General features: G+C 38.4%; 1 protein-coding gene across 5 annotated transcripts in view; it reads left to right on the forward strand.

Annotated features, from left to right (window-relative positions):
* Positions 1-17,524, forward strand: part of LOC143124661 (uncharacterized) — an 81,163-nt gene that overhangs the window by 6,725 nt on the left and 56,914 nt on the right. For 4 of the 5 annotated variants that reach the window (XM_076286349.1, XM_076286351.1, XM_076286350.1 and 1 more), the window contains exons 4-6: positions 55-164; positions 3,793-3,964; positions 5,917-6,132. In XM_076286349.1, the coding sequence (XP_076142464.1) occupies positions 55-164; positions 3,793-3,964; positions 5,917-6,132 (498 nt within the window). Of the gene's footprint in view, positions 1-54; positions 165-3,792; positions 3,965-5,125; positions 5,192-5,916; positions 6,133-17,524 lie in introns of those variants that run through there. The other variant, XM_076286353.1, reaches the window with a different exon arrangement.

Consider the following 17,524-nt stretch of genomic DNA (forward strand, 5'->3'; position numbering starts at 1 on the left):
TAGGACCACAAGCTCTGTAGTAGTTTGCTGATCTGTCTGTATTTCCTCCAACAGCCAAGCCCACCGGAGCCCCCCCACCACGACACCCCCAGACCAAAAGCAAGCCCACAGGAGCCCCCCCACCATGACACCCCCAGACCACAGCCCCTGACGGCCACAGTAAGGTGAGATAAGATAAGCCTTTATTGTGTCTGAATGGAGAAATTGTTTTGGGCAATCGAGATACAGACACTACAGTGGATGTACGAATTAGTGTCTACAATCACACATGCAGTAGTCACACTTCAACACATTTCTATGTAAACACACATTTACACACTTAAACACATTTACACAGTAAAACATGTAAACACACACTTACATGATAAAACATGTAAAAATAAAAAGCCTTGGGTTTAAAGTCCCTAAAGACATTTCTAACAACAGTCTTCCTGTACAAATAATGTTACAAAACAAAAATATAGTATCAAATGTGGTACTTAACAGGCTGATAGCATTGTGTGCCGATGTTGCATGTATGCTGCAAGAGCTGACAGTAGCGTTTAGGGCTAGGCGATATGGCTGAAAACTATCACGATATAAGTATTTCATATCAGTCGATATCGATAATTATTGATTTTTAAAAAAAAAATCTATTTCGGATAAGGACCAGAAGGATAAAAAAGTTAAATTTAAACACTTTTATTTTAAACTTAACCTTCCTCTGATTTTAATCACCTCAGTTATCAATCAAAGCAAACAGGGAAAAGAAATAGCAACAGGATCATGAAAAACACTCAAATAAATAAATGTGCACACAAGTATGAATGAAAAGCAGCACTGGTTGAAGCCTGGACATATTGTAAACAAAGCAGCTTAATTTGCTAGTTTATCATAGTCTACTGGTTAGACTGTTCAGTTTCCCCATGTGTGTTTAAGTTTCAAAAGAATACCTTTTCTTCTTGGGACAGGCCCATTTGAGTCTTGGAAAGTAGCCTACTTTTCCATTTGCATCGGGATTGAGATGATTAGAACTTAGCAGTCAATTTGAATGCAACAGTTTTGAACAAATTTGTGCAGCTTGCTAATAATGCTAACCGGATTTAATAGCAATTTAGCCAGTTGTCTTGCACGATTGTGAATGTTTGGATTATGTGCATGCTGAGGAGGGATGCGCCTGTTGGGAGGGGGAGAGAGAGTGTGTGTGTGCACGGAACAACGACTCATTGAGAGTCTGTGTTGAGGTAGGCCTACTTCTATCGCCTAATCTGGTAGAGTTACACATAGCTACAATGCAAGATATATTTAGCCTTTTTATTTATAGACAACTTAAGGACGTGTGTGTCGCTTTAATTATCGAATGTTCTATCGAACGTATTTTTTTTATTGATATCAATTAGCAGCTACATAGCAGCCCTAGTAGCGTTGTTAGCTGCAGCTAATGGCCAGTAATCCCAGTCCGCTACAATGCTAGGTCTGGGGGCATCATATAAACGTTCCTTTTTTGACACGTGACAAAATGATGCATTTTCTACTCATTAGCTGTGAAGGCATCAGGAGGGAGGTTTAGCTAAAGTACTCATTAGCTTTGAAGGCATCGGAAGGGAGGTTTAGCTAAAGTACTCATTAGCTGTGAAGGCATCGGGAGGGAGTTTTAGCTAAAGTTCTCATTAGCTGTGAAGGCATGAGGGAGGTCTAACTAAAGTACTCATTGCTCTACATATCCAGCTGGCTACTGTTACACGTGTAGTTAGGGCCCGAGCACCGAAGGGCGCAAGGCCCTATTGTTTTTGTAAGGATTATTATTATTATTATTATTATTATTTTAACTTTGTCTCAGAGCATTTTCCTTTTTTGAGGTGGTTAACATGGTCGAAAACGCTTGAAATTTGGCACACATATCAGGTGTCACGCAAAGCAGTTAGGTACAAGAGCTTGGCCCTGGGCGTGGCCAAGGGACTCAGTAGCGCCCCCTTAGGTGATTGAGGCAGTGGTTGGCACATACTTTCAGCTAGACGCATCAAATTCGGTAGGTATGTGTATCTCCCCAAGATGAACAACTTTCGTATGTACAATGCATTAGCCACGCCCAACAGGAAGTGAGGTATTTGGGATTTTGTGCGGACTAAAATGTGATGAATTGTGATGCCAGAAGACGTTCTTCCCATAGGTGAAAACTCATGAAATTTGGCACACACGTCAAGAGGTACCATGAATACACAGGGGAAAAGCCTTGGCACTGGGCTTGGCCCAGGAACTCCATAGCGCCCCCTTATGTCACTTTGACTTGTGGTTGGAAGATAGTTTTAGATACACACACCAAATTTGGTGGGTGTGTGTAACTCCCAAAAACAATCAACTTTTGTATTAACATGCCATTAGCCACGCCCACAGGAAGTGAGGTAATTGGGATTTTGTGCATTGTGGACATGATCAATTTTAATGTACTCCTCCTAGACGATTGATCCGATTCATGTGAAAGTTGGTATACATGATGCCAATATGCTTCTGATTCTAAATTGTGAAGCTTTTTTTGATATGTTGTAATTTGACGAAATGGCAAAACTATGAATTTTAATACCCTTCCACGTTAACAATAAATGTGTCTTAATTCACCATGCATGGCTTGAAATGTTTTAAATTTCACAGGTCTTTGAATACCATGGTAGTGATGATATTCACATGCCCATAATGTATATTTGGCATAGCGCCACCACCTGGCAACAGAAAGAATGGCAATTACATTGATGTTACATGATCAATTTTAACATACTCCTCCTAGACGGTTTGCCGGATTCATGTGAAATTTGGCTAACATTATGCCAAGATGTTGCTGATGTTAAATTGCGAAGGGATTTTTGATATGTTGTAATATGTCATGATTTTAATATCTCACCATATAAACTGGAAATGTGTCATATAATCACAGTGCATTGAATGAATGGTCTGAAACTTCTCAGGTTAATAGATATTATGATTATGATGATATCCAGACACCCAATGGGCCTGCCTGACATAGCGCCACCACCTGGCCAAGTAGGAAATGTGACAGAAATGGACAATGCCTTAAGTGATTGATCTGAAACTTTATAAAATATTGGATATCATTATTGTGATGATATTCACACATATAATTCACATGCCTAGCATAGCGCCACCATCTGGCCAAACAGGAAATATGCCAGAAATGCTCTATGCTTTGAGTGAATGGTCTGAAACTTCTCAGGTTAATAGATATTATAATTATGATGATATCCAGACACCCTATGGGCCTGCCTGGCATAGCGCCACCACCTGGCCAAGCAGGAAAATGTGCCAGAAATTGGTAATGCCTTTATTGGTTGATCTGAAACTTTATAAAATATTGGATATCATTATTGTGATGATATTCACATGTGTAATTCACATGCCTAATATAGCGCCACCATCTGGCCAAAAAGTGTATCAAAAATGTTCTTTGCTTAAAATGAATAATCTGAAATTTCTCAGGTTAATATATATTATGATTATGATGACACACAATGGGCCTGCCTTGCATATTGCCCCACCTGGCCAAGCAAGTAAATGTGCCAGAAAATAACATGCAAAAACAAATAACACACATATCAAATATGTACATTTTACAAATGCACCACGTCGGTGCTTTGTTGGATTCTGAAATGTCATGGGTTGCGGCCCGCAGGTGCTCGGGCCCGCCATTGCCGCTTGCGGCTATATTTCACATTACTTTTGTTTTCAAAATCAGAGTGGTTTGTGTTTTCCATGGAATTAAATGACATTCATAAAGGTTAATGAGAGAATCCATGTTCATAGTGACGATTCGAGGAAGGCTCTAGCCGAGAGCTTGATCCAGGCCACAGGAGGTGGATGGAGAGAGCCGATGGAGATCTGTTTAAGGGAAGAGCAGTGTGAGACGCTTCTGCTTCGTGCCCATCACAGTGGTCTTATGCAGGAGGCAACACCTCAATGCTTGAGCCAGGCCAAGGTAAGTGAGGGGCCAATGCAGTTCATGAAAACATAGTGAGCTACATCTTGGGCGTTTCGTACGGAAGCGTATTGCATTCATGACAAATAAAATAAAAATGCACCCTGTTTGTCTGAATTAATGACTTGGCACATCCTGTTTTTCTGAATTGTTGAGTTAACTATCTCATCAATACAGAAAAACAGCCCCTTTTCTCTGAATTAACAAGTTATTCTGATTTTCTGAATTAACGAGAAAATTATCTCGTTAATTCAGAAAAACAGAGCTGTGACTTGCATGAGATAAGCTTATAGATACCTGGACTAGGTGTTTTAATGTTTGTTTTAGGTGTTTGGTTTGGCCCTCCGCAGCAAACTGAAAAAGTCCGATTTAACTTGGGTTTTATTAAAGAATGTCTGTGGAGATGCATAAATATAGAACACTGCTAGATTCTAAATCACATTCAGTATTTTGCGTTTTAGCTAGCAGCTAGCAGTAGCTAGTTATAGGGATGTTGGCTGTGATGCCTAGCCTACAATGCAGCCTGCATAGGCTACCGATCATTTTGATCATCACCTCTGTTGCTGTTTGCTTGGCCGTCTTTACAACTGTTTTTCTGAATTAACGAGATAATTTTCTCGTTAATTCAGAAAATCAGAATAACTCGTTAATTCAGAGAAACAGGGCTGTTTTTCTGTATTGATGAGATAGTTAACTGAACAATTCAGAAAAACAGGATGTGCTAAGTCATTAATTCAGACAAACAGGGTGCATTTTTATTTAATTGCATGATTGCAATACGCTTCCGTAGTTTCGCCTCCATTATGCTGCCAACATCCTATAGCCTTGAGGTTACACCTTTTAGCGATTTTTCAACATACTAGGTACTCATTTAGTGCTAAGTGGGGAACCCAATGCATTGAGAACGTACTGGGTACTCATTTAGTGCTAAGTGTTTTTTGCCAGACATTACACATGGCACCTTAATAAAGGATATCGACTAATTATAGTTATCGTCAAAATCACAAAAAAATATTGATATTATTTTTAGTCTATATCACCCACCCCTAGTGTCTAGATTAATGTATCCATTCTTTTGACTTTATTTACTACAAGATTAGTTTATCCATTCATTTGACTTTACAGTATTTACTACATTGATTTTGCATTAGTGTTTTTGCCAGCCCTGATACTATTAATACTACTACCTGATACTACAGATACTGAAGACTGAGACTTTATTATAAGGTAACTAAGCCAAGTCCATGACAAACTTTGCAGGAAGAGGAACTTCTTAACCAACAACCATCTTGTGCTTAGACTTTGACCAAATCCAAAGTTCTCTGGGCCAAGGCCCCATCTTATGCTGGATCATTACACACAATTACATTGTGTCTAGACAAACACATTACATACAGACATATGACAAAACCCGGGCTCAATGACCATCATGTTGAGACAACAGACCATTCAGGATAATATACAACCCACATGCATCCCCCAATCCTCCCTGCTATTGCCTGCTGCCTCACATGATATTAATTATGTCAGCGCTAGTCTCTGTGTGCAGAAGCATAGGCAATGCACGTCATATAGCTACTGGTCTTCCTCAGGGAAAGCCCACATTATCCTGACAATGGAGGTCACATAGCCACTGGTCTGCCTCAGGGAAAGCCCACATATTATTCTCACAATGGATGTCATAGGACCTTTATTAGAGAGACATTCATGCACAGAGCAAGTTGGATGTACTAAAATGTATGTTGCATTAGTGAGACTTGTATTGTGAAAAGCAAAAATATCAGTTCTTCCCAAAGTTAACATATTGTATGTAAGTCATACAAAAATGTAGGGAGAGTCTCAAAATATTTCCCACAGCAGTGTAGATGAAGTTGTGAGTATAACATATTTCTCAAAGGACTCTAGAGGCTCCAGGGGCCACCACTATAGCTGATCAACTTCTCTGGTCTCAGGTCCATCATCCCGGCAGTTTAAAGGCCGCTGTGGAGGGAATGGAGACGATGTCGAGGTTCAGTGTAGACAATATGCTGAGGAAGGCCACCATGCTGGTGGGGGATAAAGTTCAGTATGAAACATCCACCAACCCAAACACACAGGCAAGGGCCGTCACCATGGAGATCCTGGCCGACACCCTCAGGACCACGGACGCAGAGGAGCACCGAAGAACAGTAAGTCTCCATGTTAATATATGTCAGGGCTAGGGATGTCCGATACTGGCTTTTTTGCCGATATCCGATATGCCGATATTGTCCAACTCTCAAATTTCGATTCCGATATCAGCCGATACCGATGTCGATATGTGGGTTATTTTTCCTCAAAACTAATTTAGGTAACATCACATATCTCCTGTTGTGGAATTAACACAACATGCTTAATGTTATTGTGATGCCCCACTGGATGCATTCTTGAATGCAACAAGGCTTTCCAAATGTTAACATTGTCTGTGCAAAATAAGAAAAATACTTCAACTTAATTTAGGGAAAAAGTGCCATGTTTATTTTTTATTTTTTAATTGTCTCAAACAACAGTTTGGATTACACTCTCCCTGAGATAATCTTGACAATGCCCACAACAAATAGGGCAAATTTGACTTCTTCACAAATGATAAAACATTGTACCTGAACAACTATGTGCAACATAGCAGAATGTAAAGCCAACTAAAATAACAGGCATAGTGTATGACAGGCTACCCTTTTTCTGTGTTAAATGAGCCTGCATTTGTAGGATGCTTCATGAACTGTTTCTTTAACTAAAACTCAATCACCTTAATTGAATGAATGCATAAATATGAGTCAATTACAATGTGGCAAGCAACTATACTGCACAATTTTGAAAACATTTGTTTGAGCTACAAAAAATACTTCAGGCTTGAGGTGAAGTACATAACGGGCCATACCCACAATCAGGCTTGGAATTTCACCATTTTAGGGGCAAGGCCACTTGGCCTTCAGTTGGGCATATTTGGTGGGGGGCACAAAGGCCACATGTCAGGGCACCAAGGCCAAAGTTAACTATACAGTAGTAGGCTATAAAAATGATCAAAGTTGTATTCACTGCAGTAGACCTGCATCACTGTATACAAAAACATAAAACATGACATATTACATATAACTGTAAATCATTTGATCATCTAATATTTTCAGATATCTAGGCTATATTTAACATTTATTTTATATTTGGCCTGTTATGAAATCATGTATTGAACAATTTAAGCACAGCTCAGCTTTAAGAAACTCAAATAGCCTAGATGCATGCTTAGCATTTTGTGATCATTAAGGCTACTTTCACAAACTCTTACAGTCAGCTGTCCTCTGATTTACCGATATCTAGGCGACATTTGTAATATTTGTTTTGTATTTGGCCCGTTATGAAATAATGTGGAACAATTTAAACACAGTGTAAAACTTAAATCCCAAATTTGGAGACATCCATGTATGTTGAAATTTACTGAAAATTCAAAACGGGATTAGTCTGGAACGGCTAACTGTACAGGGGACTGATTTACACCTTTCTGTTCGGTAAGGTCTGCTGTTTATTCTGATATATGGTTTGTCATATGTTAAACGAAGGGTTCTGAAGTATTCCACCGAGATGAATGGGTAGGGAGATAGACGCAAAACCTTCAGTAGAATTTATGATTGAATGATATTATTTACTTTTCTCGCGAACCGTTCACCACAGCAATTAGCGGCTAACATCGTTTAAAAGCTGAGAAAAAGCTCTTTCATGTGATACTTGTGATGTCTGTGTGACGAGTAGGCTACTTCGCGAGTAGTTCAACTGAGAAGAATGGGTTAATTTGGACGCACTTTCTTGCGCTGTCACTTTCTCCACTGCGTAATTTGGCCAAAGGTATATATATCGCTATTAGTAGGACGCAAAGCAGAATATTTAAAGAAGGGGGCACAAAGGCCACCGTGGCCTGTAAACCTCTGATTTTCAAAGGGGCGTCGCGGCCAACTCAAGGGGCTACGACGGCCATGGCCAATTCCAAACCACAGACATAATGTTGAAACAGAGCGAGCAAGTTTGTTACTGCAGCCATCCACGCTTGTTTGTATGCTTCAAGACGCAGCTTGATGAGGTCATCATCTGTGCGCCGGTAAACGCTTCAGGAGCGCATAGGCACTATTTGGGTGTAACGCAAGCATTATTTTATCGGTTTTAAGGCAAAAAAAATCCGATAACGATATTAACAGATATTACATTTTTATGCTAATATCGGGCCGATAATATCGGTGGGCCGATATTATCGGACACCTCTAGTCAGGGCCCATTCAGTTGCTTAATGTACTGTACACAACTATGGATTTGGCTAGTCTCCACGGTAACCCTTAGAACTCCAGCCATTTCTTGCAGGTTTTTGCATTACTATGTTTTAATGACTTTATAGTGGTCTCAGGAATGTGCTACGAAAAAGTTTTAGGAACATTTCCCTCAGAAATTAAAAGACAGTTTAGAGTTCCTTTTTGTGTTTTTGCCTCCCCTGTGTTGCTGAGAACATCGAACACCTTGTTTGCATTTTTAAAGGTGACTCCATTTGGGTAAGTTGTCCGTTTGAGGGCTTACTTTCTAAGACACTAGTAGCGAACTCAGCTAAGCATTTAAGAAGGAAAGTCTTATGCTCTGGAGCAGACAAAAAACGCAGCTGAACTCTGTTGTCAAATGTATTGTTTGTTTAACAAAGTTTCTAGGCCTGTGCTGGCCTGATAGCACTTCGTGCACGCGAGGATACGGAAATCTGTTTAGAGATATAAATCTCTTTAGAGGCCGGACTCATTGGTCCGTGGTCTAACCTCCGAAGGATGAAACATCTTCAAAACGCTGGTAACAATCAGGAGTCTGCACACCGGACCTCTTGACCTCTTTACAACCTTTAGAAAAGGAGTGACCTGTGCAAATGAGGTTGAGAATCTCCCCATGAGCAAGGTCACAATTACATAAAGAAGAAATAAGGAAACATTTAGTCTACTTTCACCATCTCTAAACTCCAGTTCATGTATTTGGGGCAGCCGTGGCCCACTGGTTAGCATTCTGGACTTGTAACCGGAGGGTTGCCGGTTCGAGCACCGACCAGTGGGCCACGGCTGAAGTGCCCTTGAGCAAGGCACCTAATCACTGTGTGCTGTGTGTGTTTCACTAATTCATGGATTGGGATAAATGCAGAGACCAAATTTCCCTCACGGGATCAAAAGATTATATATACTTATACTTCAGAGGCGATTGCTTTAAGACTACAGGGGAAGCTCAGCCTCCTCTAAAATATCACGGAAAATCGCATCAAATAACACTATTACATTAGCTTCTAGCCTACTATTCCAACTAGAACATGCTGAAAAAATGTTCAACTTCATGGCTAGTTTGTTCAGCAATAAGGTTTTGCCGGTCATTTATCGTGATTTCGCACCCGTAATACATTGCTGTAACAACACGATCTATCAAAAAACCATGCAAAAAACCCATAGACGCTCGGCTTCACTGGCTTTCAATGGCACTACAGAGTGGGCTGATCTCAGTGCAGAAAAGCTACACGTTTATTGGACAAGCGCCACAAAATCGTCATTTCCAGGGAAGCCCGGCGTCTCTGGGAGTGAATGGGACAGTGGGATGGCCCGGACGCCGAGCTTCTGTATGATGATTGGAGGAACCGTTATAGAGGCTGGACTCTTTTTGATTGACAGCATATGTCGCGATCTGACAGGAAGTGGTTCAAGTTCAAGGCAGGGATGCGTTAACGTTAGTGTTGGCAGGTGAAGCCGAGAGACAAGGCAAGTTACAGCTCAAATTCTCATAATTTGGGAGCAATACAGTCGGTTTCTATTTGTCTTAAATAGCATACTGTAAATAAAACCGTAATGTGAAGTTACAGAGTTTGTGACTTGCTTTTGTTCCAGTTGTGTATTTAGGCTAAATTAGGTAGCGTGTGTAGGCTACATGCCATGTCTGCCATGCCAACTCTATAGCCTACTGTTTGGGATACTTTTTGCCCTCAAAGAACAATATAGCACCTTAATAATATTAATTTAATAATTTACCATTTTTTATCAGAGCTTCCCCTGTTCCAAAGAGCAGCAATCGCCACTGTTATACTTATATAGGGATCAAAAGAGTATGTATACTATATATATATATATTTATTTTTTATTTTATATACTATATATATTCCTCTTGTATGACAAGGGCAGTCGCACTAAATTATGGAAGCATATGAGTAGCTTTATTCAAATGAGAATGCAATCTGCAATATGCAATTAAAAAAGACATTACATTATGCAATTGACAATTCATTATGCAATTTAATATTGCAATTTGCAATAATATCCAACAAATTGTATTTTAATCTGCAAAGTGACAATGAAATCCTAAAATCAATTCCAATAATTTTGGCTAAAAAATAGAATAAACATGGATTGAATTGCATTCCATTTTGCCATGGTACTTCAGTATGAAAATTCAAATGGCAATTAATTTTGCATTTCAATTTTCAACATTCAGTTTCATCATTTAACTGTCCATTCATTTTGCAATTTAATATTTAAAGTGCAATGTAGGATTGCATTTAAAAAACATATTTGGCAAAACTGTCAATGCCAGCCTGAAAAGATTTTGGATTATTTTGGGCAAAACGTTTTGCCATCGTTTTGAGGCATTTTATTCAAATGGAAAAGAAATAGCGCCCCCCGTGATTGCATTGCACTTTGGTCAAGCTCTTTGTGTTGCAAAATTCAAATGGCCATTCAATCTGCCAAACGCATTGCAATCTGTCAAGTCACTCGTCAAGGCGGGAACTAGGCTACGTCACTTCCGTGTTTACGTCTTCTTACCCAGTTAGCGTTTGCAATGGAGGAGTTTGCAGTCTCTGGCCGACAGACCCGGCTGTAGAGTACAGTGACAGAGGGGGCATTTGCGATTTTCAAGGGGGCACATTTTTTTATGGGGGGGGGGGGGGAGTGTTGGCGGCGCAAACATATCATGTCACAGTTGATGAATAATGTTGACCGCGAGTAGGCCTAGTGTCCGCGAGACCCAGCTGTGTTCTTACATTATTAAGGCTCTTATGTTGCTGCTGATAACTTTGCCAATCAGCGGCATCTTTAGTAGCACCCCCTCCCCCCAGCAATCAGTAGCCTACAAATAAGCATTGTATACAACAATTCAGCGAGATAGATTTGGCCAAACGTGGTCCCGGAGCGACTGCACCCCCCGGTCCGCTTATGAGGCTAACCAGACCACGGAGGGGAGTCTCCGTTGTGTGTGTGTGTGTGTGTGTGTGTGAGTGTGTGAGAGCAGGGCAAGGAAAGGCTATGTGAGTTTTAGCCTAACTAACGACAATGGACGACAGAGTGGGCAATCTAGCCCTACTTGTCCTGTGAACTCCAAAGAGCTCCGCAATCTCCCTAATAGGAGAGGTAACCCTCTATTCCCTCCAATGGTATCCACAGAAGGTCTCCCCACCGGCTAGCGCCCATTAGCTATAAGGCCTCAGAAATCTTTGAACGGACCAGGTTGACATCAAATCGGACAAGTAGGGCTAGATAGCCCACTCTGTCGTCCATTTTCAGTAATCTGTCCGTTGAGTCCGACTCGTTGACACAGCCAGAGACCTTAGTGCAGCTGCAAACTCCTCCATTGCAAGCGCTAACTGGGTAAGACGTAAACACGGAAGTGACGTAGCCTAGTTCCCGCCTTGACGAGTGACTTGACAGATTGTAATGCGTTTGGCAGATTGAATGGCCATTGGAATTTTACAACACAAAGAGCGTGACCAAAGTGCAATGCAATCACGGGGGGCGCTATTTCTTTTCCATTTGAATAAAATGCCTTAAGAAAATAATCAAAAATCTTTTCAGGCTGGCATTGACAGTTTTGCCAAATATGTTTTTAAAATGCAATCCTACATTGCACTTTAAATATTCAATTGCAAAATGAATTGGCAGTTAAATGATGAAACTGAATATTGAAAATTGAAATGCAAAATTAATTGCCATTTGAATTTTCAGACTGAAGTACCATGGCAAAATGGAATGCAATTCAATCCATGTTTATTCTATTTTTTAACCAAAATTATTGGAATTGATTTTAGGATTTCATTGTCACTTTGCAGATTAAAATACAATTTGTTGGATATTATTGCAAATTGCAATATTAAATTGCATAATGAATTGTCAATTGCATAATGTAATGTCTTTTTGAATTGCATATTGCAGATTGCATTCTCATTTGAATAAAGCTACTCATATGCTTCCATACTAAATACTTATATTGACAAGGTGTTTCCTTTTTGTGTACTGTGAGAGCCTCACAGTCATAAATCGAACACCCCCACACTCACACACACACACACACGATCTCAACTGTGTTACGGATGCCCTGTTTGACACCAGAGTGGACAAAAAATGCAACACGTCTTTGTGTAAATCAAGTTTAAATGGAGAGAATAGAAAAAGTTACGATTGTGCCAGTTCTGCCCTACTCTCGCTTAGTAAACAAATGGAATGTTGGAACATTGCGCTCCCCAACACAAAAGGTCGGGTTTGCTTGATCTTTTGATGATAAGTTTTGAAGCTTTGTTTTGATAACCTTGAATCAGATGTCATAAGATGGTTCATAACATTACACATCAGCACGACATTACACACTACGTGCACACATATGCAGGCCAATAGGGAGATTCGACTTCATGTACCTGCCTGCAGACATCTTAAGCTGACTTGCATAACGTGATTATTACAGTGCATGAAAATGCACTGTACTGTTCTTCCTAGGCAACTTCTTCTTATTATTATTATTATTCCGCTTACCACTTTTTCTAGACGCAATTTCTCTTGAACAGTTTAATTTAGAAACTTCATTCAAACTTTGTAACGTAGGTCTTCAAACAGATCGTGTTGCTATATCTTTTCAACTTTGAAACTTTTATACTTTTTAAACTATTAAAGAAAAACTTTTTAAAAATCCCCATAGACTTAACATTGCCGATTATGACATCATAATACGGCCATTAAGCAATTAAAATCCTATGGCAGGTGTTCAGGCCACCTGGATCTCAACTGCCAGTCTCAGGCTTTAAGCATACAAACTGGCCCTATTAAGACTACACATCCTGTTCAACTGCTTCCTCTGCCAAAAACTGTTTCAAAATAAAAGTCCTCACTACAATATTTCACTGTTAAACAATTTAACCCTTTAAACTACTGAACTTTTTAACTGTTTAGCCATTGTAACTGTTACTTGTCATCAACTATGACTCCTACCCACTGTAGCTAGTTAGCATGGTTACCATAGTTAGCATGCTAGCATGTTAGCATGCTAGCATGTTAGCATGCTAGTTATCATTTTTAGCAAAACTACTAAAAATGATTAGCTAAGTTAGCTAAGTCACATGGTTAGCATCGTTAGCATGCTAACATGTTAGCATGTTAGTTAGCATTTTTAGCAAAACTGCTAAAAATGATTAGCTAAGTTAGCTAAGTAACATGGTTAGTATAGTTAGCATGCTAACATAGTTAGCATGCTAGTTAGCATTTTTAGCAAAACTATTAAAATGATTAGCTAGGTTAGCTAAGTAACATGGTTAGCATAGTTAGCATGTTAACATGTTAGTTAGCATTTTTAGCAAAACTACTAAAAATGATTAGCTAAGTTAGCTAAGTAACATGGTTAATATAGTTAGCATGCTAACATGTTAACATGCTAGTTAATATTTTTAGCAAAACTACTAAAAATGATTAGCTAGGTTAGCTAAGTAACATAGTTAATATAGTTAGCATGTTAGTTAGCATAGTTAGCATAACTGTTAAAAATAATTAGCTAAGTTAGCTAAGTAACATGGTTAGTTAGCATGTTAGTTAGCATAACTGCTAAAAATGATTAGCTAAGTTAGCTAAGTAACATGGTTAACATAGTTAGCATGCTAACATTGTTAGCATAGTTAGCATGTTTAGCAAAACTGCTAGAAAATGTTAGTTAAGTTAGCTAAGTAGCATGGTTAGCATGCTAGCATTGCTAGCACTGCTATAAAACATTAGCTAAGTAACATGGTTAACAGAATTAAAAATCTTAGCATAACTGCTAGCAAACATTAGAGCCATTCCAACTTTCAGTTATCGTCAAATATCTACCTATACACAGCCATTAAACTATTTGAATATCAACATTCATTAAACTACTAGAAAACGTTAGCTAAGTAGCATGGTTAGCATTGCTAGCACTGCTATAAAACATTAGCTAAGTAGCATGGTTGGCATAGTTAAAAATCTTAGCATAACTGCTAGCAAACATTAGAGCCATTCCAACTTTCAGTTATCGTCAAATATCTACCTATACACAGCCATTAAACTATTTGAATATCAACATTCATTCAACTTCCAGTCTGTCAACAACTTTTAAACTATTTACCTTCAACTTTTAAACGGTCTACTTTTAAACTATCATTAAACTATCTATTAAACTAGCTGTCTATCAACAACTTTTAAACTATCTACTGTCTATCAACAACTTTTAAACTATCTACATTCAGCTTTTAAACAGTCTACTTTTAAACTATCAACTTTTATTAAGCTATGCAACCACCATGTCTATCCTAGCATCACCTTAGTAACCATCTCTGTATTATCTGTTTTAACTATACATGATATTTTACATCACAACTTTAGCATTTTCATGCACTGGTAATTCCTTGGAATTGCATTTCTAGTTATTATTATTCCGCTTACCACTTTTTCTAGACGCAATTTCTCTTGAACAGTTTAACTTAGAAACTTCATTCAAACTTTGTAACGTAGGTCTTCAAACAGATCGGGTTGCTATGTCTTTTCAACTTTGAAACTTTTATACTTTTTAAACTATTAAAGAAAAACTTTTAAAAATTCCCCATAGACTTAACATTGCCGATTATGACATCATAATACGGCCATTAAGCAATTAGAATCCTATGGCAGGTGTTCAGGCCACCTGCAGCCTTAGGCTTTAAGCATACAATCTGGGTCAATTAAGACTACACATCCTATTCAACTGTTTCCTCTGCCCAAAACTGTTTCAAAATAAAAGCCCTCACTACAATAATCCACTGTTAAACAATGTAACCCATTAAACTACTGAACTTTTTACATTCAACTTTTAAACGGTCTATTTTTAAACTATCATTAAACTATCTATTAAACTAGCTGTCCATCAACAACTTTTAAACTATCTACATTCAACTTTTAAACTTTTAAACTATATATATTCACTAGCTGTCTATCAACAACTTTTAACTTGTCATCAACTATGTCAACACTTTTCATCAACTATGACTCCTACCCACTGTAGCTAGTTAACATGGTTAGCAAAGTTAGCATGTTAGCATTGCTAACATTGTTATCATTTTTAACAAAACTGCTAAAAATGATTAGCTAAGTTAGCTAAGTAATATGGTTAGCATAGTTAGCATGCTAGCGTGTTAACATGTTAGTTAGCATTTTTAGCAAAACTGCTAAAAATTATTAGCTAGGTTAGCTAAGTAATATGGTTAGCATAGTTAGCATGCTAGCATGTTAACATGCTAGTTAACATTTTTAGCAAAACTGTTAAAAATGATTAGCTAGGTTAGCTAAGTAACATGGTTAACATAGTTAGCATGCTAACATTGTTAGCATGCTAACATGTTAGCATGCTAGTTAGCATAGTTATCATAACTGCTAAGTTAGCTAAGTCACATGGTTAATATAGTTAGCATGTTAGCATTGCTAACATAGTTAGCATGTTTAACAAAACTGCTAGAAAATGTTAGTTAAGTTAGCTAAGTAACATGGTTAGCATGTTAGAATTGCTTGCACTGCTTTAAAACATTAGCTAAGTAGCATGGTTAGCAGAATTAAAAATCTTAGCATAACTGCTAGCAAACATTAGAGCCATTCCAACTTTCAGTTATCGTCAAATATCTACCTATACACAGCCATTAAACTATTTGAATATCAACATTCATTAAACTGCTAGAAAACGTTAGCTAAGTAACATGGTTAGCAGGTTAGCATTGCTAGCACTGCTGTAAAACATTAGCTAAGTAGCATGGTTAGCATAGTTAAGAATCTTAGCATAACTGCTAGCAAACATTAGAGCCATTCCAACTTTCAGTTATCGTCAAATATCTACCTATACACAGCCATTAAACTATTTGAATATCAACATTCATTCAACTTCCAGTCTGTCAACAACTTTTAAACTATTTACCTTCAACTTTTAAACGGTCTACTTTTAAACTATCATTAAACTATCTATTAAACTAGCTGTCTATCAACAACTTTTAAACTATCTACTGTCTATCTACAACTTTTAAACTATCTACATTCAGCTTTTAAACAGTCTACTTTTAAACTATCAACTTTTATTAAGCTATGCAACCACCATGTCTATCCTAGCATCACCGTAGTAACCATCTCTGTATTATCTGTTTTAACTATACATGATATTTTACATCACAACTTTAGCATTTTCATGCACTGGTAATTCCTTGGAATTGCATTTCTAGTTTCTCATTCTGATACGTTTTCAACCTGGAATTGTGCATAATATGTCATTGTTGAAAATGTAGAATCAGAACCTCAGCAATAATCACGTTATGCAGTCAACTTAAGACCTCTGCGGGCGGCTACATGAAGTCGAATCCCCCAAATGTTTGTTTAATGGATTTTTTTTTGTGGTGATGATGATGACTAGCTCAGACCCACGGTAGGTGTCACGTGATTGCGGTAATGCGATTATCGTCCCAGCCCTACCAGTGTGTAGTACTTGGGTCTTTAATGGTCCAGTGTGTAGTACTTGGGTCTTTAATGGTCCAGTGTGCAACATGAATAATATTATGTAATAATATTGTTTGTTCATAGTCAATCTGTTTACCTGTTAGAATATGTCGGTTGAAGTGCTCTCTAGATTGTGCGTACTGTGGCCTGTAGCAACAACTCTCTAAAGCAGGGTTTTTTCGACCAGCGGTGGTATTGCAGGTGGTCTGTGAAAATGGTCTAGGGGGGGGTCACCTTTGGATAATTCTGTGCTGTGAAGAAATGAAATTAGCCACACATTTCATGAAATAACAACTAATAACTGAATAATACAGCGACAACAAAGAAATTAATTGGGATAAAAAATGAATATTTTGATGTTTTGTTTACCTTGACCTTTACATAAATGCATTTTCTTGAACTCTGGTGGTTTCAAAGTTATTTTCAATTTTCATGGTTACCCGCTGTACTATGTGTAGTACTTGGGTCTTTAATGGTCCAGTGTGTAGTACTTGGGTCTTTAATGGTCCAGTGTGTATTTAATGGTCCAGTGTGTAGTACTTGGGTATTTAATGGTCCATTGTGTAGTACTTGGGTCTTTAATGCTCCAGTGTGTAGTACTTGGGTCTTTAATGGTCCAGTGTGTAGTACTTGGGTCTTTAATTGCCCAGTGTGTAGTACTTGGGTCTTTAATGGTCCGGTGTGTAGTACTTGGGTCTTTAATGGTCCAGTGTGTATTTAATGGTCCAGTGTGTAGTTCTTGGGTATTTAATGGTCCATTGTGTAGTACTTGGGTCTTTAA

The sequence above is a fragment of the Alosa pseudoharengus genome, unplaced genomic scaffold (genome assembly GCF_046254945.1).
Source record: "Alosa pseudoharengus isolate Yale_2024_CS ecotype anadromous, Long Island Sound unplaced genomic scaffold, YU_APseudo_1.1 YU_APseudo_1.1_scf_15, whole genome shotgun sequence".
In the NCBI taxonomy this organism is placed as follows: domain Eukaryota; kingdom Metazoa; phylum Chordata; class Actinopteri; order Clupeiformes; family Clupeidae; genus Alosa; species Alosa pseudoharengus.